Source organism: Rhinolophus hipposideros, assembly GCF_964194185.1.
Source record: "Rhinolophus hipposideros genome assembly, chromosome: 3".
NCBI classification, from domain to species: domain Eukaryota; kingdom Metazoa; phylum Chordata; class Mammalia; order Chiroptera; family Rhinolophidae; genus Rhinolophus; species Rhinolophus hipposideros.
The window spans coordinates 104940478-104966896 of NC_138049.1; the positions used below are offsets into that span (position 1 = coordinate 104940478).

A 26419-nucleotide genomic window follows, 5' to 3' on the forward strand; every position below is an offset into this window, starting at 1 on the left:
GCGAGAATATTGTGGTGTGACTCCCCTATCTATGGCTCCGTGGGTGTTCCTTTTTGGCTTCACTGTGTCCTGCGTTCTTATGTGGGGAGCGGGAGCTGAGACCCCGCCGGACGCCCCACATGACAAATGGAGTGAGCAGGGTCCCCCCACGAGAGGGGGTGTGGCCCAGAGTCAGAGAGAGGCTGGACCAGACCGGGGGCAAGAGGTGAGCAAGTGCAAGGCTGCTGCTGAGCCGCCGAGCACCCCAACCTCGGAGGAGCCCAGGAAGGGACAGGCTGGGCCCCAGGCAGGTGGGGCGCCCAGCGCCCAGGGGAACTGCAGCCAGAAGTCTGGGGTCGCTTGAGTTGCCTAAGGGCAGACTTCAGCCCTTCCTCGTACTTGGACCAGGCTCACCCAGACCTGCAGCCTGTCCCCTGACAACCTGTCCTTTGCCTCCACACATGTCTCCCCATCCACATGTCGCCAGCCCGAATCAAGGCTGCCTCCTCCACGTCTGCCTTCCCTCCTCTGCCCTCTGTCCCCCTCAAGTCTGGCGTCACCTGGAGAATAGCACCTGGGGCCTCCAGACCTGCCTGTGTGCTTTTGAGCCACTGCTCCCCAATTTGCTCCCCTCAAAGCAGCGAGAGCTCTGAACACAAACCGGAGCCCGGCCCTTCCTGACAAAGCGCTTTAGTTCCTTCTGAGAAGCTAAGGAGACTTCTGGGAGGCTCTCTCCCCTGCCCCCAGCCTCATCTGCCATCACTCCCCACTCCTTGCATGTCCCAGCCACTTGTGAGTGCCTCTGCCTCCCTGACCCCCACCCACCATCCTGCCTCTGGGCCTTGTGCTCTTCCCTTACCCTGAGCTCTCTTCTCACATCGTCCCCGAAACCCAACATGGAGGACCCTATTTTTCCTTCAGGTCTCCGTTGGCTACTTCCTCCAGGATACAATCCCTGCTCCCCCCTAAGTAGGTGAGGGGCCCCCCAGCTCCAAGTTCTCCCACCAAACACATACTGGAATCGCCCTTTGGCTTGCTGAACCCCCCACCCACCCACAGCTTGTATTACAATCCCCTGACAACGGACACTGGTCTGCCAGTTTCCTGGGGTAGCCTAGTCCTCGGGCTGATTGACTGGTAATTGGATGACAGTCCTGCTGCTTGGCTTTCCTTCTCTCAGGTGGTCACAGCTTGGGGAAAACCGGCAGAGAGGTTGTGGGGAATGGGGTGGGGGCAGGGAGACTGGGGAAGGGGGAGCATGGCTCTCCACCCTCTCCTTACCCCATGAACAAGGAATCAAAAAATAACCAGGGGCCTTGGGCAACTGGCCGTTGGTACACGGGGCCTGACAGCCAGCCAGGGAGCAGAGCAGAGCTCTCTTCCCTTTCGGTCTACTCCTCCTCTTCCTCCTCTTCCTCCCCCCTCCCAGAGCAGCAAATACCAGCTGACAGCTGGACAGTCAGCCCCTGCCAGCCCTTCCCCAGGATCAGGTGACCTCCCCTCCCCAGACCGCTGTCGCCTGGCTCTCTGGGTAGACCTGCCACCAGAGCTATAGTGGACAGTGACTTCTCCACACTGGGACCTTGGGAAAGGCCCTTGTAGTCAGAAGGCACTGAGAGAGAAGACTGCTTTCTGCTGGACCCTCTTGTGCACACTCTCCACGAGCCCACCGACCCCACCGGACGAGGCCTGGTGAGTGCTGCTTTGGGGGTGAGGATGGCATGGGCAGGGAGGGCCTTGCTGAGCCCCTGATGGTGCCTGAGAAAGGGAAGAGGGTCTCATGTCCACTGAGCCTGCTCAGACCGCACGGCCTGAGGTAAGGCCTCCTCTCCATCCAGGGCTGACTAAGGATCTGCCCTGTGGAGATGCCGGTGTGTCTGTGTGTCTGTACATCTGTGCACACCTGTGCGGGGGACAAGCTGCAGCCGTTCAGCAATACAGAACTTCTGTCATTTGCTTCTCTGCCATCCTGTTCCCCCTTCCCGTACAGTAATTCCAACACTTCCCTTCCCACGGTTCCTGTAGGAAGGCACGGGGCTTCGGGTGCTGGGCTGAGCTGGGACCACAGAGGAAGCCCTGTGGCAGGTGCAGGGGTTAGAGCCCATGATTCACCTCCACGCTGGGTTTAACCCTTAACAGAAGAAACTGTTCCGGGAGAAGTGAGCACCACTGCCTGGGCCCAGGAATGTCCTGTCCAGGCATGTCCTGTACAGCAGCCCCACCCTTTCACCGGGTGGGGCCACGGGGCAGGGGTGACATCAGAGCTGTGGGCAGCAGCCTGGGGCCTGGGTGTGGGCCCCCCCATGGAACGGGGTGATGGTGGACCATGGGCATCAGAGACATGTCACTACCAGGGCCCCCTGCCCTGGGCAGGGGCAGAGTCTTTGCCCACCCCTCGAGCCCTCGCCGTGGACTCTTCTGGGCTTTCCAGTGAACCAGAGACCCAAGCATGCGCTTGCCATGGTCCTCAGGATCTCTGGGGCCCTTAAAAATCCATGCCAGGCCCCTTCCCCAGAGACTCGGACCCCCTGGGACAGAGCCTGGACTTCTATAGCCTTTAAAAGCTACCAGTTTATTTTTAACCTTTTAACTATGACAAACTTTAAGCCTCTAGGAAAAAAATAATGAACACCCGGCATCTGGATTTAACAGTTGTTTGCATTTTGCCATATTTGCTTCATCAACTACACTCAGGCTAAAGTGTTTTGAAGTAATTTATAGACAGCCCAGCATTCCTCCCCAGAGTAGGTTCTTACATAACCCCAATGCTACTAGCCCACTGAAAAACGTAATGACACCCCAAGAATGTCTACATCCAGTCCATATTCAAATTTCCCCAACTGCCCTCTGAATGTTTTTTAAAGCTTTGTTCAGACCTATCAAGTTGCATTGGGTCAGTACGTCTTCCAAGTCTCTCAATCTGGAAACATCTCGGCCAACCACCCTCCTTCCCTGATTTTCCCAACATTGACTGGAATTGTCCCATAGGAGAGGAAGAACATGGCTGGTCAGACAGCTCTCAGAACAGACAGAGAAACTAAGCCCCGGAGAGGAAAGGACGGGCAATCTAGGGCAGAACCAGGTCTCCTGACCCCCTCCCTACTGTGCTCCCTGAGAGCCAGTTCCTTATCAAGGATCCTAGAAACTACTCTGCAAAGGGGCTGTGGCCCCTGGGACCCTCCCTGTCCCCCGCCCTGGGGCATCCTGGGACAGCAGGCCAGGCTGAGCCCCCTCCACAGCCAGCAGCTTCCCCCAGCTTTCTCCCGCTCCGAGCAGGGCAAATGAGTAAATCCTTCCCAGGCAGAAACCCAGAAGGTTGCTGTCTGTAACCAGCAGCCCCGGGAGCAGCAATCAGCTTTATAGCATCAAGAATTGATGTGTCAGGTTGTTCGGGGCACTGGTGGTGGGGGAGGCAGGGAGGCGGGCACAGGAGGCGAGGCGAGCGGCCCTCTCACCCAGCCCCACGTTGGCAGCCCTTCCCTCGTGCTAGTTGCTCTTCCTCCTCCATCAGCTGGGCTGGCCGAGAGGCAGCGGAAGGGGCCACGGGGTCCATGTGCCCCGGGAGGGCCCTGTTGAGTGGAGATGCTGAAGACTGCGTTCCACTCTGCTCAAATGGGCCTCCACTGCCCTCACCCACCTCCTCCCCGGCAAGCCCTGTCCCTGGTTTGGGGGTCCCTCCCCATGAATTGAGCCAGGCACCCCAGTCCTCAAAGTGCTCATCCAGGGCAGGAAGCTCCCCCGCCAACCTTTAGAAAAAGCAGGGGGGATCAACCTTGGTGATCACTTCTGAGCTCTTTAAAAACAGCCGTCTGGAAAGACAGGGACATTTCTCCATCTGGGCTCTCTGAGGACAGGCCTGGCAAACCCAGAGTGGTTCAGGAATGTGTCCCCATCGCTAGGCCAGGAGGTCCTGGCAGGCTGTAGGGTTCTGGCCGGTGTGACTCCTCTGAGCAGTTCTGCTGCCCTCTGCTGGGGGAGGGCTCGCTGGCGCGCTCCCCAAGTGGCCGGCTCTTCAGTTGGCCAATTCAGCTCTGTGGCCTGAAAGACCATAACTACATATTCACACACACTCCCACACTCATCTACACATTCACACACTCATTTGCTCCACGCACTTCTGTTTTGACCTTAAAAAGCTGTTTCTTCTGGCAGTCATAAGGTTGCCATGCTAACCATGGGTTAAATCTTCCATCTCTTCCACAAGGCGTGGCTGGTCATATTACTTAGAGAAAGCTGGGGAGGTGTGGGGTAGGGTGTCAGAGGTTGGGAAATGTACTGGGCAGGGTGTTGAGCAATATCCAAGATCCTGGCTGCAGCGTGGTGGGGGCAGGCTTTGGAGGTGCTGGTACAGTACTTACTGGCCATTTCCCGGGGGCCTGACCACCCACGGTGCTGCCTGAGGTCAGGGTATGTTAGAGCCCAGGGAGGGAGAAGCCCTCCCAACCTCTGCCTCCCCCACAGCGGCCCTTCCAACATCTCAGCTTCTTGAGTCATCTTTGCCCCATGCGTCTCCCGCCCTGACAGCGTGCTCAGAACATGGCTGGTGCTGCTAAGGACATTTGTCAGTGGCTGAAGGGCTTCTAAACCAATAATCGCTGTATTAAAATCACATTTGCTCCTCAAGCTGGAGGAACGTTGGGAGATTTTAAATGTTAAGAGAAAAGGAGAGGAAAAAAATCTTCTCTCAAAGGATAAAATCCGCCTCGAAATAAGTTGCAGCAACTGAGGAATATGAAGTATTGCTCGATGATTCTGGAGATCAAGGCTTGCTGGGAAATGGACTCTCTCCAAAGCCACATATTTCAGCCCCAGCTGGGGAGGTGATGTGTGAAGCCCCCCAGTGTTCAATATTGATCCCACCAGGCCAGGGGCCACGCAGATGGAGGGCACACAGGCCTATAACCCTTGAGTCATTTTTAGAATGGATTTTAACACGTAATTTTTGTTCTCCAGAAAATAATCGTGTGCTTTCCCAGCCTAGATGGCCCCAGATGATACACAACCCTGTACCATGTGAGAAACACCAAAATTCTGCCCATTACAACCTAAGTGGCTTTAAATGGTTTTTGGGTCCTCTCATCTCTAATAGATTAAAAAATGTTCCCTTGGGCATTACGAAGACATTGAATGGTACTTGTAGCAAACCTCTGGCTCCAAGAGGCCTGCAAATGTACGTTAGCGTTTCAGAGGCGAGGGCAGGCTATAAACCATGCTGCTTTTGAATCTGCAGCCTGACACATTTTATATTGCAGTCTTCTTTGGCTACAAGCTGTTTCTTAATTAGCTCCTCCTCAGAATGTCCCCTCCCCCGGATTTCTTAGGATGTGGTCCTGAGCCTTCTACACCCCAATGATCTCAGGCAACTGCCTCCCCGACACTGAGCTGGGACTCACGGGCACCTCGAGTCAGGTGGTCAGGCACCCTCTCTGTCCCCTCCTTGGCTGCAGCACAGTGTGGAGGGCATGAAACGACCAGGCCCCTGCGGCATCCTTCCTCTTCCTCCTTGAACAGCCTCCCTCTTCCCTATTGCTCCCTGGACACATACCCCAAACAGGCCTTTCTTGAGCTGCCCCAGGCTCAGCCAACATCTCTCCCCACTCATACCCCTCTCCACACAGCCCCACCACCGCCATCTCAGCCAACAGCCTCTCTCCTAACCTTTTCAACTAGGACCCATTTTTCAACATAATTTTTCCCTATGAGTTCCCCTGCAATACTCATTATACGTTTAAGTATCTGTTGATTGAGAAAATAGATGATGATAAAAACTGCTAGGAACGCAATAATGCCTTTAAATGAATTTGTATTTCAGTAATCACCAAAGTGTGACATACGCTAGAGAAATGACGGCGCTCTGTGGGTGTTATGGTTTGAGTCTGCAGAGATCACTGCTGGTGCTGTGGCTTTGGGTGAGGTCTCCACCGGCCCACGGCGAGAGTCCTTCACCCACAGTACTGAGCCCCCTTATGAGCGGCTGGTTGAGCCTGTCCGCCAGCAGATGCTGCCCCAGGGTGTGGTGCCCTGGCTGCCCAGCCACTGCAAGTTCCTGGAAAGCTCCCATTTCTGACGGAGGGCTGCTGAGGCACCCAGCCTGGAGAGGGCCTCAGACGGGACCCAGGCCTGAGAGCCGGACTTGGGTCTCAGGACCCCAAAGGAAGACTGCACAGTGTGGCAGAATAGGCAGGAGCCTTAGAATAAACAGACTCACTGCACTGAATCCCAGCTCCAGTGCTCACGAGCTCTGGACCCTGGGAAAGCTCTTCACTTTTCTCCATCTGAAAAGGATTCTCTTAAGAAACAGAGGTGGTGACTGCAAAGCCAGGGGTCCACAGTAGACGCTCGGTAGGAGTGGGTATTATTGTATAGATGTCTTTGTGCAATGAAATCCTCGAGTTCTGGTTCCAGTGAGGTTGCTTCCAACTTCAGGACCCCACACTGGGGATTTGGCTGTGAGCTAGTGAATTATGACGGACTACTCTGTACTGCATAACAAATCGCCCCCAAATCTCGGTGGCCTGATATAAGAGATGTATTTATCTGTCATGCTACATAGCCAACATGTACAGTCACTCAGAGAGTGACCGTACTTCCAGGATGACCACGGCCGGGGAAGGAGAATGTGGGGAACTGCTTGCTCCTAAATCTCTCGCCGGAAGTGACCTGTCACTTCCATGCACATTAGGTTGGCCAGAGCAAAGCATGTGGCCACACCCAGCTTCAAAGGGCAAGGGAGGTAGTCTTGTTCCCGCAGAGAGCACCAGAATATTTGTGAGCAGCCGTGACAATGACCACAGTCAGCCAACTTGTTTCCAGATTCAAGGAGCTGACAGACTTTGTTAAGATATAGTCCGTGACTAATTAGTCCAAGTTTGAACCCTGACAAGTTTGATTTGTGGTGTCACCTGCCATCTTCCCCAAAACGGGAGTGGCGAGTTTGAAACCGAAACAAAACTCTCCTGTAATTTTTAAAGAACTAAGGTTTAGCATGTGGGCCGGGGTTATATACACACAGGTTCTCAGGGAAGAAAATGTGCCGTCTGGTAGTGACGAGCCATGACCCTCACCCACCTCAGCACGGCATCTGTCTTTGGGTCTGACATTCCTGGTATTGTCGTCTGTCCCCACTCTGGAAGCCAATCCAGCCACAGGCTCTGCTGTCTGTGACCCTCCTTTCAGACCAGGTAGGAGGCGGGCTGTCACTCAGGCCGGCAGGGCTGGACCGACACAGACAATCCAGGGCCTCATTTAACAACCAGCTCGATGGCCAGGCCCCATCAGAGAAACAGCCCTTGAATCTCCTGGAGTGAGGCCCAGAGTTTCATCATTCAGGACAACTCAGTGACAGGGCAGGAAGACGCGGACCTGGGGCCATGTGTCCACTCTTCCTGGGGAGGGGGCCTTTAAGCTGAGCTCTTCTGGCTGGGGGGTATCTCACCTCTTCCCTCCCTGCCCTCCCTGATCCTTACTCCCTCTTGTCCCTCCACAAGAAACACTAGGAAGGAGCTGGTCCTGGGCTCTGGGCTCTGGGACTGTGGGAGGAGGTGTGGGCTGGAGACAGAGACATTTGTCTCCCTTTGAAGCACTAACGGGAGCCCAGGGTATTCAGCAAGTGTGTCAGAGGAGGCGTGAGGTCCTGTCTCAGGCGAGCGCCCCACCTGCCTTCCCAGCACCCAAGCTGAGTCAGTCCTGAGAATCACCCACACAGTGACAAACCCTGTGAAGGAGGTGCTTGGGAAGAATCCTCCACAAAGGAGTGCTGTGTGTGCCTTTTGTCATCTGAGCGGCATGGCGGGGCTGTGGCAGTGGGTGGGAAACCAAGACCCAGTGCATGCCAGGGGCCTCAGCAAGCTGTGCAACAGCTAGAACAGACCTGGGCTCCAGTCTCCTTGGCCAGTGCTCTAAGGAAACAGAAACGGGCCCAGAGGCGTTGATCAAAGGTCATGGCCCATGGCAATGACAGAAGTGCCTGCTTGTGGTGTAAGGAAGGTCTGGGCTGGATTATTTATTTGGAACGTCTGAGGGAGGGATAGGAAGAATGGAGGCCTTCCCTAGCTTGGTCCCACAGAGCAGGAGGCTGCACACAAAGAGAGCAAGAGATGAAAAACCTCAAGCTTCCTTGAAAATCCAAGGTCAGCATCAGTGCCAAGGGAAGGCCACAGAATGCGTCCCTGAGCAGCAGCTAAGCCCACCTGCCCAGCTCAGGCACTGAGTACTGAAGCTACTGCCCATCCGCCTTCCCTCCACCTCTTCCCACCAACCTGTGTCAGAACTAAAGCCACACAGTTCAGTGTGGGAGGAGTCTGAGATGTCACCCAATTTCCACCCTAAGATGACCTTGAGAGGAAGGGCCTTAGTTTCCCCAGCTGTTGAGTCCAGCTTTTTGAAAAATACAGGGTGACTACCCAGCGGACAGCCCATTACTACCAACCCACCCCAAGGCTAAGGGCAGAAGCGTTTGTGTCACTGCTGTGGGCTGTCTTGGTTGCCCAGGGTCACTGTGGCTCACTCTGAGCTCTCTGAGAAGGTTCAGCCAGGCCTCCTGAGAACGTCTGTGAACAACAGGACCTCTTGGGTCTGGTTGACACCCCCAGCCAGAAAGCCGAGGTCAGTAACAAGCCCCAGCTATAGGTGCGCCTTCCCTGACTCGCCCCCCTCCCCCAGTGGTTTCTGAGGTGTGGAGCCCACCCACCACTAGGACATGAACTCACCGTCAACCTGGGCCCTGTCCCAGCACAGCCTGAGGTGTAGGTGACTTTGGTCAAGTCCCAGCCTCCTTCAGGCGCAAATTCCTGACTCTCAAGGTAGGTAAACGGCAGCCCTCAGCCTCCCTGCAGCGTAGCGGTGAGCTTTCTGGGGCTAATGTTCAAATTTACCTGTGCACAAATCCCTGCTCTCCCCACACTAGCTGGGTGCACACAGGCAACTTATTAACCTCTCTGTGCCTCCTTTTCCTCACGTGTAAAATGGGCTGATAACACTGCCTCACAGAGTAGTCATGAGGCTTAAACGGGTTCATCCACGTAAAGCACCTAGAACGTTGCCTGGCACATGGCAAGCACTACATGACTGTTTCATTTATAATGTATGGTATTTCTGGCCCTGCTGTCACAGTGAGGTGACATCCGTGTCCTTAGAGCTCTTTATGGAGACAGGGGGTGTGGGGGAAGAATGGCAGTGGACTGCCCAGTGCGGGAGCATGAGGGCCTGGGGGGATACCGCCTGGCCGCTGGCAGAGCAGGCCTGCTTAGTGCTGGGCCCGGCCCTAGGGAGACAAGTGTGAGGGACAGGGCCCAGGCTCCTTCCGGGACTGCCTAGCAATGAATCTGACAACCTGACTGGCCCTCTGCCTCTCTGCCCCCGGCCTGCCCCCCGGACAGGTCAGCTGGCAAAGGCCGACATACAAGCGACCCCAGCGAGAGGAATGGTGGTGGGCCCCTGTGGTTTTCCTCCTTTCTTCCTTGTGGCCTTGGCCAAATGTGCAAGTGGGACTGCGTCTGCTAAGCAGCTGTGACATCAGCTCATCCCTGGGCTGATTCCTGATTCCCCTCTGCATCTGGACGCCTCCCACCAACTTATTTCTCAGCTGCTGGTGCAGGAGGGCTCAGCTCAGAGCGGTCTTAGAGCAGCGGTGGGAACAGGTCTGGGCTGCGGTCTTAGGCACAGGCCCCTCACCATCAGGTCTCTGGCGTCCCCACCCCAAAGCCCCACCTCACAACTCCGCCCACCCTAGCCGTGCTCCAGCCATGAAGGCAGTTCCCAGAAACCTCACCCTGCGTCCAGCAAAGCAAATGCACAAACCAGGTGCAACACCCCTTCCCCTTCCCAAAGGGTGCTCTGTGGCCTGCAGAATAGGAGCTAGGGTGGGAGAGTCCCCCTGGGTGGACCAAGTGCACCTGGGCTGAGGTTTTCCATGCCACCTGGTGCTGGAGGTCTGGGCGGTGGTGGGAGCCTCTCTGAGCCAGGTTCCTGAACAAACTGATGGGTACTGTTGTGCATGGAGCCAGCCGGCCATGCCCATGGTCAGGACTGAAGGTCATTTAGAGGTTTTATCACACCCAGCGCTGCTCAGCCGGGAGTCCAGCAGAAGAGAGTATTAATAACTCCGTGGTAAGGGGAACCCCTATGGGAATGTCCTCTCAGACACGATGAATATGGCCAAATGAGCTTCCCCTTGCAGTGTCTCCTTGGCACTCTCCTGAGACAAAGTCAGGATGTCTTTGGGAGCCCAGAGTCCCATCATTTGCCTGAGGTCCAGCAAGCCCACCCTTCGGGAGGAAAAGGGAGCAGCAGGCAGCGGAAGACGAGGCCGAGACAAGGAGCCCCACTTTACTTCCGCCTCTGCACCTGGACCCCGCCGGGCCCAGGAAAGGCATTTTAGGCCTTGCTTTTTCCTCATTTGCAAATAGCGGTGAGAAAACCTGTCTTCCCTACAACCCAGAGCTGTTGGGAAAATAAGAACCACCAAAGCAATAATGCCAGAAATAATGGTAAATCACATTTATTGAACACTTAGCTCTGGGCCCTGCACGAACTTTTTCACAGGCTTTATCTCAATTCTGTTCCCAGCTCCGTGAGGCAGGTAACATTATTATTCCATTCCACAGATGGGGACACTGAGGCCAAGAGAGCTTTACTAACTTCCCAAGGTCACACAGCAATTATGTTGTAGAGCCATGATGCAGACTCATGGGCACAGCTATGCTATTTAAAAATGAAGCTTTCCTGTACCCCAAGCCCCGCGGGATGCTGAGTGCCCCAACAGGAGAGACTCTGCTCTCTTCTCAGGGCTGGGATCCATGTTCCCCCAGGCAGGCAACATGACATGAGAAGCTAAGGCACAGCCTCTGAACTCTGGAAGCCTACAGTTGTGTGTATTGTTTGATATTTACAAATGTCTGAATATTTAAATGTAAAAGGTACAAAACTGTATTTAGAGAAAAAGTCTCACTCTCAGCCCTGCTCCCGGGAGCCAACCACTGTTACTAGTTTCTCGTAACAGGTTATTCCAGAAGTAATCGATGCCTGTTTACAGTCTTGTTTAACTACCGCTGGGTCGTGGCTGGGGACTGTGGGTCATGCGGAGTGCTGCCCCCAGCACATTGTCTCCCTCCCATCATTTCCACCTTCCTCCTCTGCTTTCCAGGGGCCCCGCCAAGAGCCTACGCTGGGAAGACAAGTATGCTATGACAACAGGAAAGGCCGAGGAGAAAGGCGAGGCCCACTGACAACCCTGCCTGTTGTGCTGCAGCTGCTGCTTGTACACCAGGCCATGGTTGTGCAGAACAGCGCAGATGCCGGGGGCGCCAATGTGGGGGTGCAACTGGAGCCCTTCCTGCACCAGGTTGGGGGGCACCTGTGTGTGATGAAGTATGACGAGGACACTGTGTGCAAGCCCCTCGTCTCCCAGGAGCAGAAGTTCTACGAATCCCTGCCGCTAGCCATGAAGCAGTTCACCCCACAGTACAAAGGTGAGTGTCCGGCAGCACAGGCGGCTCGGGCCGCCTCCCTGGACCCGGCCCCTGTCCATGCACCCACCGCTTCCTCAAGCACTGCGGTATGTGTGACGGTTGCCATGGAGATGCGCCCCTCTCCTGCAGCCCGGCAGGCCTTCACTGTCCTAGTTTCTCTGAACTCTTCAAGCTTCCAGGTCTGGAGTATAATAGCATTTGGAGTCCTTACAAATTAGCTCAAGTCACCAGGCTTCGAGGAATTGAGAATGGAATAAATGGGGCATTGTGGCCTGTGCTTTGGGAGTGCCATGTCTGTGTGGCCGTAACCGGTAAACACGGGACAGGTGGAGGCCTTCTTCACCTCCCTCTAGAGAGCCAGGCGGGTGGCGAGAGCCTCAGGCCTAGGACAGGACATGGAGGAGCTGGGACATGGCAGTTTTAGGAAAGCAGAATTCCTGCCCTCATCCAGCAGCAAGGACAGAGGCCCGGGCTGCCTTTCAGGTGTAGCTGGGGAAATGGGCACAGAGGGGGTGTTCTGATCTGTGCACAAGGGGGGTTCTGGGGAGAGAAGGCTGGTGGAGAGGGCTGCCTATAGCGGCCTCCAGACAGGGCCTCTGGGCTGTTTTGTCCATACCCAGCCTTTGGTAAATGCAGCTTACAGGGCTCGGGGCATAACTCTGCCAGGCGCCAGCCCCACGCTGGCACTAGGGCTCTGAGAAAAGACCTCCTTTAAAACATTTTAGGTGTGATGACTGCAGGCTGCTTCTCTCCATGTCCAAGCATCTGTAGTGCAGGAGATGGTAACATCCAAACAAGTCAGTCAAAAACTCGCATGCATTGCAATGATTGAGATAACTGGGAAGGATGGGCCTAGTACCTACATCAGTATTTCTCAAAGTGTGATCTGGGATCAACCAACTTTACCAGAATCGCTGGTGTGTGTGGTGTGTGTGTGTGTGTGTGTGTGTGTGTGTGTGTGTGTGTGTGTGTGTGTGTGTGTGTGTCGGAGCCCAGGAATCTGTATCCTGCATGCTCCAAACTGAGACTCACAGGTAGGAGGCCAAGCCTGAGCCCTGGGCACTGCTTCAGTCCCGGACTGCCAGGCCTTCCTGAGAGTCTGAGACAACACTGAGAAATGGGGCCGACGGCTGGAGGACAGCCTGTGCAGGCCTCCCCTGGGGCCTCTGGGCGCCTCCTGGGGCCCAGGCTCGCGCTGCTCATCGCTTGTGGTCACTGCCCATCTTGTCAGAGCAGCCACTGGAATTAGCCTCTGTCCTTTTGCACTGAACTCAACCCAGCAAAGGGGTAGCAGGTCATTGCATGGGGTGGACTCCTGCCTGCGGCATTTCACGCTTGTTCCACACAGCTCTGGAGCTGAGAGATTCCAGGGCAGGCACAGGCAAAGCAGAGAAGTGAACGAGGCTGCTGGGTCTCCAGGACCCCACCCAGGGTCTCCCCCTGAGCCCTGTCTTCACATGCCCGTTACTCTAGTGGGAGGACAGAGTACCACTGTTGGGCCCTGGTCTCCTGTCCAGTCCCCTCATCTGCCCGGCTTCCCTCTTCAACGTGGGCCCATCCCCGTGCCAGCCACCTTGGGGCTCTGCTAAGGTGATAGATTAATTTGAACCAAGGCATCAGAGCCACACACATCAACAGACACTGGCGACCCTTTAGTCCCTGCCCCCGGGCTTCACTCAGGAGATGGTGTTTCCCAACAGCTTGTCAGGGAACCGCAGACCTCCTCCCCCACACACACAGGTGAGACCATGCAGCCTTGCTGAGGGTGAAGGTGAGGCAGAGCTCCTGGGCTGGAGCACCCAAACATAGCGTTCCAAGGATGCAGAAACAGATTTACTCACTGGCCACAATCCAGGCAGACATCACCGGAAGAAACGCACATACACAGAGACACTGTAAGGCCCAGATCCGGGACCCTCACTCTCAGGCGTCTGAGGCAGGTAACTGAGGTCAGGTGTTAGGTGGGAAAGGTACCCTCCCAAGGCTGTGCAGGCTTCTTGTTTCAGCACGTAATAAAGTAACATCAGTTAACCCTTAGTGTTCCCTCAGTGCCAAACACAGCTAACTGTAAGTAGCTTCTGTGCATGAACTCACTTAAACCTCACAACCCTCTGAAGTGGGGACTATTATCCCCATTTCACAGGTAAGGAAACTGAGGCACAGAGAGGTTAGCTGATTTGCCGCAGGCCACACAGCCAGTGAAAGGCAGGGCCAGATGCAAAGCCCCAGGTCTGGCTCCCAGGTGTGGCATCTGGCTCCACCAGCTACTCTTACCAAAGAGATGGACGCCTCAGACGCCAGTGCTCAGGGAGGTGTCCAGCGTCATGAGGGAGGGGACGCAACCTCAGGTCAGGGGGACTGTAGTGCCCACAGGGCTGCCACAGGGCTCTCCGATTTTCTCCCTGATGGGAACAGCCCCAGAAAGAAGGGCTGTTACTGAAGTGGCCATGGAGTGCCTCAGAGCACACCCTCTCCCTGCCCACTGCCAGGCACTGTGAGGGCACCAGGGGGTGATGAGCAGGGATGTCATTCCCAAGGGCAGCCTCCCCGAGCCAGGAGCTCACCCCGCGCCTTTTGCTGGGCTCCTGAGGTATGACAGCGTCTTGGGGCTGAGTCCCTCTACCCCCCAGTCTGCCTGTCAGCTTTGGGTGAGTGAGGACACGCTCCTAGGTCCAGTTGGTTAACGGATGAGCCAGATTCATGTTACAGACGGTGGCAAATAAATACCCTCATGAGCTTAAAAATAAATACATGACAGACGCTGCTCAGCTAAACCAAAACTGCTGAGACGCGCTGGGCATGTCAATCACAGCAGTAAGCACTCCTGTCTGCCAGGCTGGCTTGGTGGCACGTCGAGGTGCTGCGGGAGGGCTGGTGAGCAGGCAGCCGGGGGCTCTCACTGGGTCCCACTGTCCTGGTCGAGCAGGGGTAGCAGAGTGCTGGGAGCCCAAGGGCCTCTGAGACCTAGTCCCCATGGACAGACAGGGCAAGATGGAGGCCAGGCCAGGGCCAGCGTGGCTCCTGACAAAAAGAACTATCCAAGCCCCTGGCAGTGTGGATTCCACGGACACGCTGCTTCTGTCAAGAGCAGGCAACCCAAGGCCGTTTGCAAGGCCCTGTCTGTGCTGGGTCCCAGCTTCCGAGGGAAGAGCTGGGCTGAGCCTAGAGGGGCATGTGGGAGAGGGAGGGAAGACGGATAGACGGAGACACAGAGCCCGGAAGAGGCATGCAGGAAGACAGCGCGAGGAGGCAGGGACACGGAGCCCGGCTGTGTCGCTCTGACAATACGAGAAATAGAAATGACTTTTGGATTTTATTGGTTTTGGGTTATTTGCACCTCTGCTCGCTTCCATTTATTTAGACACTCGGGACAGATGAGATCAGAGAAGAGCTAGAGCCCGGAAAGTGAGAGCAGGTCACATTTCTTGTCCTTCCAGGGAGGCTCCCTGAGCCCGCTTTCTGATAGGACCGTCACCACAGCCTCCTCATTGGGCTGCTGCCAGGGGGTAACTTGAACTTTACGAGATGGAAGGGCCCTGCCCTTGGCAGCACACCGTCCTGGGCTCCCCAGGCAGCCAGGAGGCTCCGAGCACCCCAGGGAGGATCACAGAGGCCAGCGAGCTCTCCCCCTTCCTGCACGTGGAAGGTGGGCTCTGGGGCCTGGCAGTGGTTTCCAGGTCAGTGCCCCTCCTTAGAATAAGCAGAGCAACCCAAGGAAACAGGGCTGGAAATGTAAACCCCACCGTCCATGGGTTTCCTGGCCCTCCCAGCCATGCACCCTCCCACAGGACGATGGGATCACAGCTTGTTTGCTCCACAGAACAAAATGACCAGAACAAACGTAACTGGGGACACAGCAGGAGTGTCCTCATTCACACACGGGTAATAAACATAGTGTGACAACAGTCTCCCAATAAAGTCCTCAGCTCCATGTGACAGCCTGGTCCTTCTTCCTCATCTCCATCTGGTGTGGCCTTCTCAGACCTCTACCTCTTACTGTGTGACCTTGGGCAAGTTATTCAATCTCTCTGAGCCCCACGGACCACAGACAGGCAGTAACAGATGATAAGCAAAGTATGCTGCCTCCTAACGGTAGTAGTACCGTGTTTCCCCGAAAATAAGACCGGGTCTTAGATGAATTTTTGCTCCATTAGGGCGTATTTTCGGGGGATGTCTTATTTTGTCATGTACAACAATCTACATTTATTCTATTACAATCATGTCATCTTCTGGAACATCGTCATAACCTACTAAATGCATCCGTCTGGCTGAGATCTTAACTGGGGCTCATTTTCGGGGTAGGTCTTACTTTCGGAGAAACCCAGTAGGTGTGAAAGACAAGGCAGCAATGATCATTAGCGCAGTATTTATTTCCCCGTCCTGCGTTCAGCCCCTGCTGTCTCTCACAGGCAGCCCAGCTCCAGTGGGCTCCGTCTAGGCATACACGCCGGTCTTCAGATAAACCGTAAACGTCAGGTTCAGCTACAGTATTATCGTTAGTATCATTATTACTTTACAGGACATAGGGGCCTGGAACGAGCTGAGGAAAAGCAGAGTGTTTTTAGGAGCTGGAGAAAACTGAATGTCATTCTCAGGCTGCAAAATTAGGGCACTGGGAATCTGAAATGACAGGGCTGGCCCAGGGAGACCGCTGAGCTAGGCACGGATGGCTCTGAAGAGCGACCTGCTGGATTATAGAGCAGCCCCGAAAATAAGTGTGTGCACTGAGCAGCCCCAGGGGGCCAGGCAGGACACAAGCAGGATATCAGCTGCCTTGAGTGCTTGTTCAGCAGAAACTTCCACTTGGGCTGGCCAAGGGAGGATATAAATATCTTGGAGGACATGATCACAAGCAACCCACCCTCAGTCAGGGTCCCAGCAGAAAACGAGAGGCACACGCGAAGGGGTTCAAATGAAGAGAACTTCCGCCCCCTTTTTCCACCTCCCCCCCCACTCCGGTTCCAGCCGTCGTTTCTCAGTCTAGCTGTGTAGGACACAGCTCCCTGACCCATGCAGGTGTTGTGAGCCTTGCGCTCCCCCGGCTGAGGCAGTCGGCATGGTAAGGCGCCCGGGACCTGCAGCCCTGGAAAGCTGTAACCACCTCTTGGCCTGAAGGGCACACCCAGCAGAGGGGATGGTATAACTGCCCCAGCGAGAGGGCGGCCATAGCCACGGCAAGGCCACACTGCACAGGAGGGACCCAGCAGGACAAACACCCCGAGCTTTCTCCCCTTCTCATCTGCCGATGTCCCCCATTGGCCAAACTCACTGGGACCCACAGGGAAGGAAACCACTGGTGCACTCCATAGAGCTAGCCTCTTAGGCACAAAGCAGGGTGGACACAGGTGGAGAGCAGACTAGTGGGGGAGGGAGCAGACAGAGAAAACAGCGTAGGGGCCAGAAGAACAGGAAACCGAGGACTGAGACCTGGTTCTCACAAATCCATTTGGGTGGCAGTTCCCTGTGCCACTGCGAGAGTATCGTTCCCTCTTCATCAGAACTCTGGGGCGGCTGGGCACCTGCTGAAGGCTGAGCCCCAGAGAGGAAGGCCTGAACTCTGCCATCTGAGTGAGAAATCCAAAGGGGGTGGCCACCGACCATGAATGTCGTGCCAGGGCTAAGGACCAGCTCAGCCGGCGTCCTGGAGGAGCCCAGTTAGCACATCTGGTCGTTGGGTTTCCCCTCACTCTTCATAGTCACAAGTTGGAGCAGGATGTTGTGCCTTGATTATAAACACCAATGGTTCGAAGTTACTCGAGTTGGGGAAATCTCACAGGCCTTTTCATATCAACAAACCATATTCCGCCAATAATCTTCATATGCCAGGCATCTAACCAAAGGAAACAGCAAGCATTAGTGTTAAAGCCAGAGATGGGGGAAGGTGGATGAGAGGGTGATGGAGCGTCCTGAGCCCCAGCACACTGTCTGGTCAGATACAGACAAACGGAGGGGACAGAAAAGATAGTGAAGGCAAAGGACAAGGGGGGGGGAATGGATGGGCCCCAAGTGCCTTCACTGCCACTCTAAGGTGGGGGCCCCTCTTTGTGGAAGACCAGCTCGGATGCCCCCAGGCTGGACCCAGCTGGGGCAGCTGTGCTCTGACTGGGAAGGTGTGCCCGCACAAAGGAACTGGAACGCGAGAACAAAATGTACAGGGCTGGCTTTGTTTAGAGCATGAAGGGTCAGAAATGCGATAAAGCAGAGGCTGTGCCAAGATCAGCCCAAGGCTATTTTCTGCAGGCTCACGGCTCTGGGCTCATTCTGGAACAGGTCGTGTTCAGGCTAAACCAGCCCAGGCCCCAGAACTCTTCCTTGAGAGAGGAGTTGGGGAAGGGGGAAGGTTGACCATTGCCATTAAACTGTACTTCATAAGGATGTCACCCATTGCAACATCCAGTCAGGTAAAGTTCAGCTGGTTTCCTGCCCCTCCCCTCCCTCGTGTGTTCTGCAGGTACCATCACGGTGCACCTCCGGAAAGATAGCCTTGGCCATCTCAGCCTGGTTGCCAACCCACGGAAGGAGAACCAGGAGCCCTTGAAAGTCTCCACAGCGTCGGCGGCGGTGGCGATATGGCAGACGCTCCAGCAGACCACCACCAGCAGTGGCAGCCCCCGGCCCCTCTCCCAGTGGCAGCACGCTCAGCTGGCACATGCGCTCGAGGAGAGGTGAGGGCCACCTGGCAGGATGACAGACACTGGGAGCTCGTCCCTAGCAGGGACCAGTACTGTTCCCACCTGTGCGAAGGCAATGGCTCCCCAGGAAGGCTGGAGTGGAGAAAATGAGAAATTCAGATGAAGGCGCTGTCTAGAATAAGCACCGTGTCCAAAGCAAGAAATGAGTCTTCTTCATACCACTTCTAGGGAGAGGGCTATGATGCATTTATCTCAGACGTCGACATACATGCCAAGCCCTACACAACAGAGCAGGCATTTGGCACACATTTGTTTAATTAAACACCTATTTCACTGAGGCCATGAAGTGTCTCTGGGGTGAAGCATGTAGAACAGAAACCCCAGAATAGTTGACATGAGGAAAAGTGGCTAATGTCTCTCAGAAATCGCTTTCTGAGCGCTTGAGAGGGTCTAGGAGAGAGGCAGACACTCTGAGGGCCCTGGAGAGGTCCCCGAAACCTCTGATAACGTCAGCTGGCCTTGTTCAGATGAAAAGGATCCCTGGGGATTTTTAAAACATTTATGGGAAAGAAAAGGGAGCTAATACAATGAAAGAACCTCCCTTCCCCAAGGAGCACAACAGATCTAATTAAGCCTCTTGGCTCAGTGTCAGGAAGCAGGTGCATTATCTCCATTTCACAGACGGGGAAGCCAAGATGCAGAGGGCAGGAGAGAGGGGGACCAAGGACCCGTGACTCCCACCCCCTATGGCAGTCTGAGGTCTCAAGGGTAACAGCCTACCCCCGCTAGCCTTCTGATTCCCCGTGCAGTTGCTGCCCCCATACTGTGTTGCCTCAGTAGTGATGAGATAATAATCCAGCTCACTTAGAAGTGAATTTAAACCACCTTAGCCCCCTGAGGGGGTGACAGGTTCGAATGAGTTAATCTGAGTTTAGGTTCCCCCACCCCCAGGGCTGCAGCGTGGCCTGATATGGTGCCCGGGCCTGAGTGGGGCAGGAAGGGCACTCTGAGGCCAGGCCAGTGCCCTGGAGAGTCTCCAGGGACAGTCCGTGTCAGAGTCCAGTCCAGGAAAGCAGTCACAGGGCCGGGCACCGTCCCCAGCCCTGGGGCCCCAGCTGCCCTGACTGTCCTATGCTTCCCTCACCTGCAGCTCGGCCACAGCTCTCCTGAGGTCCGAGTTCCACCTCAGCACCCCCGTGTCCTCCCTGCTGGAAGATGAGAATGGGAACCAGGCCGAGAGCAGGAGCTTTAACCCATGGGGCCTGCACTGCCACCTGGCCCACCTGAGCCGCCTGTGCGCCGAGTACCCGGAGAACAAGCGGCACCGTATCCTTGCCTGCCCTCCCCACCACGCGCGGGCCCAAGGGTAGGAAGGGGAGGGGACAGGGGAGTGACAGAGACAAAGAGGCATATAGGGGCAGGGGTGGGAGGAGGAGGGTCACGTGAGGGCTATGTGGGAAGAGAGAGAGAGACGTGAGGGAGAGTTGGAGGCACGAGCCTTCAAACCCGGGACCTGGGAGAAACGAGTTCTCTCCAAAAGGAAAATGAGAGATTTCAGGGGAGTCAGACTGGGAATTAACTGAACACAGTGCCCCTGGTGGGTCACTGGCTGTTTCTCTGCTACCTGGGCAGCAAGGATGGGCTGGGCAGTGGGTCTCTGTGGGCAGATACAAATGATGACTGTCAATCTGGGTGGGGGCGGTCACCCAGCACCCCAACTTCCCTTCTACCCTTCCAAATGCTCCCCACAGGGGTCTTCCCACAGAGCTGAGGGGAGGAAGGGGGGTGGCTCCTCCCTTAGGGAAGTACCCACAGGTAGACGCCCCCCCAGGCTGCCATACTCTCAGGGAGCAAATTCAGGCTTGAATCACCCCTTTGTCACCATGGGGCTCCTTCCTGCAAAGGAGTGGCTAGTTTCACAGTGTGTACTAAAACACATCTGTAATCCCTAAGAAGTTTTTGCAGGATAACTCCTCCACTGAAATTAATATTCCTACAACTCACCTCTCAAGTTAACGTCAACCCACTTGTCACAAAAGGCACTGGCCCATTCAGTGACTTGGAGGTTTTAGCCTTAGGATTTTCTGCCATAACATGTAAATTGGGCAAGGCCTACCAGGGGTTTCAGATCTGCATTTAAACATCAACTTCAGAGCAAACATGAAAAGAAGTTTGCATCCTCACAAACTCCCCCTAAATAAATGGACTTGTGAAAGCAGCCTGCAAAGCTACTACCTGGAATTCCTAACAGTAACGATGGGCTTGTCTGTAATGAAAGGAACAGGAGGGACAGGACAGCGTTCAGAGTAGGGAGCCTCCAGCCAGCTTAAGAAGTGTGCTGCCTGCCTCCTGGGGGACAGCGGCCTTCGTGTTCTCGAATCCACCTTAACTTAGCGTGACCAGGGTTCTTGTTGCTGGAAAATGTCGTGTCACAATACAAGCACCCCTGCATCCTGGACCTGAAGATGGGGACCAGGCAGCACGGGGATGACGCGTCTGAGGAGAAGAAGGCCCGGCACATGAGGAAGTGTGCGCAGAGCACCTCAGCCTGCCTGGGCGTGCGTATCTGCGGCATGCAGGTGGGTGGCAGAGGGCCCGCTGCAGGACTGGGCTCCCTGGCAAGTCCACTGTGGGTCCAGGATGTCCCCCATCCAGACACCACTGCCTTCTGCCGAGCTCCTCACTGTGGGGGAGGCAGCCAGGCACTGACTTTCCCCCAAGAAAATGCACATCCTGCTCTATGACACACTGGCGTTTTCAAAGAGCACCTTTCAGGGTAGTGGTGTCAGAACCCCACCATTTTTCAACTTGGCCTCAGGGTCTTCGGCAGTTGAAACTTTCCCATGGCCACGTGGGTCCTGCCGTGTTGAGAGCAGCTTGTTGATGATGGTGTGTAAGCGGGGGGCTGGGGAAGGAACTAAACCAAAGACCTCTGTGCCTTCTGCACATTCCTCATTCTCTGAATGACAAAGCGGAACTCCTCCTCAGGGGCTGTGAGGCAGTCTGTCTCTGAATTCTTATTAGTCATGCTCTCTTCTTACTTCACCTTTTCTGCTTCTTGCTACCTGCTCTGGTTAACAAAGCAGGAAGGTCGTAACCTGCTAAGCCCAGGCAAAGGAATGGTTAATTTTTCTTGCCTCGGCTCCATGCTTCGATGTTTTGCTGCTCTGACGTGGCTTATGGCAGAGGCTGTAGGAGAACAGGAGGAAATAAACTTTCACCATTCGTTCACTCTTTATAGTCTATCTACTCAAAGCAAAACCAGACACTGATTTGACGGTAAACGTTATAGCTTTCCTTAATTGAAACTGCCACCCCTTGAAGCTGGAAGTTGAGTCTATAAATTTGTTGCACAGATGTCCCTTGAAAGGCTTGGAATGCAGTCCTCAAGAGAATGAAGTGTGATGATTTGTGGTGTAAATGGAATCTCTCTCTGGACCTGAAACCTTCTGAAATTGATCTGATTTATTTAGAAAGTGATGCCTGTCGTGTATTTCTGATGGCTAATTTAGCAGCCGATCCCCAACCCTCCAAAGGCAACACCAACTCTATCCTATCTTTCTGATTTTTTTCAACACTGGTGTTCACAAACACATCATATAATCGGAAGGCAGGAAAGCCCGAGCAACTGCCTTGGCCAGGTACAGGCAGCCCTTTCCAGGTGTTCCAGGCAGAGGCGTGCCAAGTCATTCTCTGGCCATGCCAGCTGCGAGCCTCACTTCAGCCTCTGTCGCTGCCTATGCCATCTGAATTGAAAGGGGGTGACTTCCACTGTCCCCCCCCATCAGTATCTAGCTTCCATCTGCTCCCTTCTGGTGGCCAAGACATGACAGGGGAGGAGACGGGAGCTGGTGCCAAGTATAGGAGTCACCAGCCCCTGGAGCTGCTGTGAACCTCCCTCCTCCAGCCAGGCTCCCCTCAGCTGTACTGGCTGCCCAAACACTCCATCCACACCTGATCTAGCCTGTCTTTTTATCTTCAAACAATTCATCCCACTCTACTCCAAGAGCCATTATTTTTTCCCTAGAATCTGCAGAGAAAGGACTTTATAAACTTTGTTGGAGAAAATTTAATCTAGTTGGCTCTCCAAGGCCATTGGCTGTGATTTCAGATTCTTACTAAGGCTTTCTGGCTTGGGTTTGCTAAGATTTGAATTGAAGAGGGCCAGAAGCCAGGGTTTAAATCATGATTTGGAGGTTGACGTTGGAAATTCACAAGAAAGGAGATTCAACCCTTTTCCTCGTGCGTAGAGGGTCACCTCTGCAGGGTGAAGGATCTTTCGACCTTGGGTTCCTATTAGAGGCTTGCACAGAAAGCATTTTAAAATGTAAACACTGAAGGGTGCATGATGAAAGATCATCATTCTGTTTGTTTCAGCCATTCTCGTCCTGCCTCTCCTGGAAATCTGCTTATATATTATGTTCGCTTGTGACACTGCAACCACAGCAGATGCAATTTTTTTTTGTTTTTAATTTTTCACACTTTCTCTTTCTTCTTCTTAACATAAGGTTTTTCAAACTGATAAGAAGCACTTTCTGTGCAAAGACAAGTACTATGGAAGGAAACTCTCGGCCAAGGGGTTCAGACAAGCCCTCTATCAGTTCCTGCACAACGGAACCCGCCTTCGGACAGAGCTGCTAGAGCCCATCCAGCGCCAGCTCCGGGCCCTCCTCTCAGTCATTAGGAGCCAGAGTTCGTACCGGTTCTACTCCAGCTCTCTCCTCATCATCTACGATGGGCAGGAGCTGCTGGAAGGAAGCCTAGGCAGCCCGCACCCTCGGGAGGCTCCGCAGACGGCCCACAGCAGCTCTCCAGATCCCGCCAAAGTGGACATCCGGATGATTGACTTTGCTCACACGACATACAGGGGCTCCTGGAATGAGCACACCACTTACGATGGACCAGATCCGGGCTATATTTTTGGCCTGGAAAACCTCATCCAGATCATGCAGGATATTCAGGAGGGAGAATGAGACGTGTTGGGCCCATCCAGATTCTTCTGGAATCTAGATCTTAAAAGGGACCTACTGGAAGCAAGGGTAATCTAGACACCCCTTAGATGTCTTTGTAATAATCCCATCTTCGTATAAAAGCCACCACTGTACATGGCAAGCTACGTTAACAGCTGCTAAAGAAACCAACGCTGGAGAGAATTCACACACCTGGTATCTTGTGCTAAGGCCGGTCCTCACAGCCTGGACGGTCTGTATGAAACGCACCACCGCGGGGATCACTGGGGGCGTGCAACATGAGCTACAGGCGAGCAGTGCAGTGAGAATCTGGAGCGTTCCATCTAAAAATGTTTTCTTGTTGTCAAGCTACAGTCCTTGCAAGTCACGAGGCAAAGGAACCTTACTTGAAGGAATCTCGAAGAGTGAGTTCACAGCTCATAGGTTTCGCTTGCAGGGGCTGCCCGCTCCAAGGGCAGACGGAGTTAATGCACGCCTCTTCCCTTCCTAGGAGGCACTGTAAGAAGGGCAGGATGCAGTGGGACAGATCTGCCCATCTCACCAGCTCGTACCCAGGTTCTGAATGGACAAGGACAAGCCTAGACACAGCACTGACAAACAACACCTCAGGATCTCCATTTTGCCTGTGGAGAGAAGGGTTTCTTTACAGACTTCCGAGTACCTAGTGGAAGCAATGATTCTGCCAGAATCTGACCACGAAATGGCTCTGATTCTGACCGCGAAACGCAGCTTCCAGTGGTGGTGAAATGTGCATGAGGCGCCACTGATGTTAAACTACACTCTCAGCTTTCTATTTATTTATTGGGGGGAGGGGTGGTTCAGAAGTAAAGAGCCTGGAGGACCAAGGAAAGCAGGCGCAATGTTTACAAGACTGGTGGACAAGGGTAAATACGGAACAAAGAGCAAAGAGTTCTAATTAATTCCTTCTTCTGTAGTGTGGAAACCTATTACAATGCCCTTGAGTCAAGCACTGAGATTCGTTACCCAATTAGGGAAATTTGTTAATAAAATTGCTGAGGTCACCAGTGATTATTTGGTGCACCTTATTACCCTTTCTGTTTGTTTATTCTGATCATCACACTGTATGGTAGCTCCAATTTATGGATGACTAGACTATACAGCAAGAACAGTTCACAGATTTCCTGCAGTCCTTCAGGGAACCCGGTGGGAAATGGTGGCTAATAAAACATTTGCATGTATCCACAAGGCAGGCACCAGACCTGAGAAGTAAGCGGTCCTTCCATCTGAACCTTATACATTGCAAAATTAAGTAATTTTCTGAATTCTCATAGCTAATTACCATCAACTTTCCAAAATCCACACTAATAGAAGGAAAGCGTAGCCTCGATAATAAAAAATCTTTTGTTTAATTTTGCGATACATTATATGGATTTCAAAGCAAGTTAATTTCCCTAATTATGTTTGGCCAAGGTAATGACACAATTAATTTGCATGCTCAGTGCCCATGGTGGGAGAGTTGAGTCAAAGCCCGTTGGGTAGTAAAAAGGAGTCAGCCGAAAACTAAGTATTTGCTAATGACAACACAGAGCCCTAAATACTGCTTTCTCTGAGCCACTTCCTCTCTTGAGAACCTGGTCCCACATCAAACAAGTTCAACTTCCTGACTTAGCTTCTGATTCTTCCACCATGAGCAGCCTGGATGTTGTAGGGCTTCCCGAGGATGAGGTAGGAAGGACCAGCTGGAGTCTAGGTCTTGCAGGGCTGGCCGCCCATGTGGCTCTCCAAGGGCTGGCTCCTATTCATGGCCATGTGATGCCCCTCCTTTGGCTGTACCTTTACCCCATGGTGCCCTTCACATGAGGCCTTCTTACCCCCTACAAATCATTCATAGCCCAGCCGCATTCCCACCTCCTCCTGAAGAGGTCCCCAACAGAAGTGCAGTTTATTGCAAGAGCCACAGTTGGCTTCTGATTTTCGACCATTCTTACTGGACCACCAGACTGAGAGGGGTCACCATGGTCTGGAAACTTGTATAGGCTTTGCAGATTCAGCAACTCAGCTGAATGAGCCCACCCACTTACTGCAAATCCGGACAGACGGAGAAGAACAGAAAGGTATGGAAAGAAGAGATGATGGGTGTGTATGTATTTGATCTCCAAGCTGAGTTTACTTCAAAACGACAAAAAGGGTGAGGGGGCCCAGATATCCAGCCACCAGCAAGTGTATCCTTGTACTGAACACCTGTCCCCACTGATGTCTTTGCTAAGCGCTGTGGAAGATCCAGCTCTTGGGAGCTTCGACTCTAGGCGAGGAATCAAGACTAACACACATGAGCTGACAGCAAACCACATAAGGCCCCAGGGGACAGAGGACAGATCATGTGTGGTGCAGACGAGCAATCCTAACATTTAAAGTTGAAGAGGTGTGCTGAGAGCAGTTGTCACAGAAACTGTTGGAGGAGGTAAGAATCTGGACTCCGAAGGGTGACAGGAGTGGGGAAGGGGCTGGGGAATTGAGGGAATCCCCCAGGGATTGCAGGGAATGCAGGGAAGGAAAACTCTGGCATTCACAATGAGTGTTTTGTTGCTGGGAGTAGTAGAAACGAAGAGTAGAGAAATGGAGTGAGCCTGATGGTGGAGACACTTAAAAATATGGCTAAGCAGCTCATTCGTTTGTGATTTCATTAGTCCATCCCTTCCTTCCTTCCTTTCCTTCCTTCCTCCCTCCCTCCCTCCCTCCCTCCCTCCCTCCCTCCCTCCCTCCCTCCCTCCCTCCTTCCTTCCTTCCTTCCTTCCTTCCTTCCTTCCTTCCTTCCTATCTACAAGGATTTTCTGAGTGCCTGGTGCATGCAGCACAGTGCTAGCGCCTGTATAGGAAACAAAGAAGTGTGAGGATCAAGATGTTATCCTTAAGAACATTATGAGTTCATAGGTAAAAACCGTCATACGAAAACAGCATGGGTGCTTCACCGGTGGGGGCCATTTGCTCAGCTGTGCAGAGTGCTACCCAGGAGAACAAGGGCTGTGAGGGCTCATTGCCACATGGGGTGACCATGGTAGTGGTGTTTGAGCTGTGCCTCAAAAGGGAGGCAAGTCTGAAAGCTGATAAAGAAGGGCAGGTGTTCCAGGAATTGACTGACAAACACAGGAACGGGGAATCAAACATTCTGCCCAGGGAACGGCAAGTGGTCTGTGTTGGTCACAGGGGGCTGACCTGCAGGAGCACTGCGAGAGATCAAGATGGATATGGAGAAACCCTAGAACATGAGAACAGAAAGGACCTCAGAACCTTCCACCTCTTCCCCTCCCTCTTGCCTAGGACACCGTAAGAGCCTGTGGCTGGCCTCCCTTACCCAGACTGGGGAGCTCTCTTCTTTGAACTGAGAAACGCACAGGCATTAGGGTAGGCT

The 26419-nt window shown here is 53.9% G+C and overlaps 1 protein-coding gene across 2 annotated transcripts; it reads left to right on the plus strand.

Annotated features, from left to right (window-relative positions):
- Positions 1–1490: 1490 nt before the first annotated feature.
- IP6K3 (inositol hexakisphosphate kinase 3) lies at positions 1491–25671 on the plus strand. 2 transcript variants are annotated; one of them, XM_081031496.1, is made up of 6 exons: positions 1491–1671; positions 11123–11447; positions 17899–18112; positions 19230–19405; positions 20483–20658; positions 22588–25671. In XM_081031496.1, exons 2-6 carry the CDS (start codon positions 11249–11251, stop codon positions 23050–23052), a joined length of 1230 nt encoding a protein of 409 aa, XP_080887622.1. In that variant the 5' UTR covers positions 1491–1671; positions 11123–11248; the 3' UTR covers positions 23053–25671. The 2 variants fall into 2 exon arrangements, with proteins under 2 accessions (XP_080887622.1, XP_080887623.1); XM_081031497.1 differs by having other exon boundaries at positions 1501–1671; positions 20483–20637; positions 22588–24414.
- Positions 25672–26419: the final 748 nt, after the last annotated feature.

What these genes read in the sequence shown, in the direction of transcription:
- IP6K3 (XM_081031496.1), top strand. Translation starts at nt 11,249, where the DNA reads ATGGTTGTGCAGAACAGCGCAGATGCCGGGGGCGCCAATGTGGGGGTG. An exon ending in CCCGGAGAACAAGCGGCACC is followed by an intron (nt 19,406 to 20,482) that starts GTATCCTTGCCT and finishes TAGCGTGACCAG; the next exon opens with GGTTCTTGTTGCTGGAAAAT. An exon ending in TGCGTATCTGCGGCATGCAG is followed by an intron (nt 20,659 to 22,587) that starts GTGGGTGGCAGA and finishes TCTTAACATAAG; the next exon opens with GTTTTTCAAACTGATAAGAA.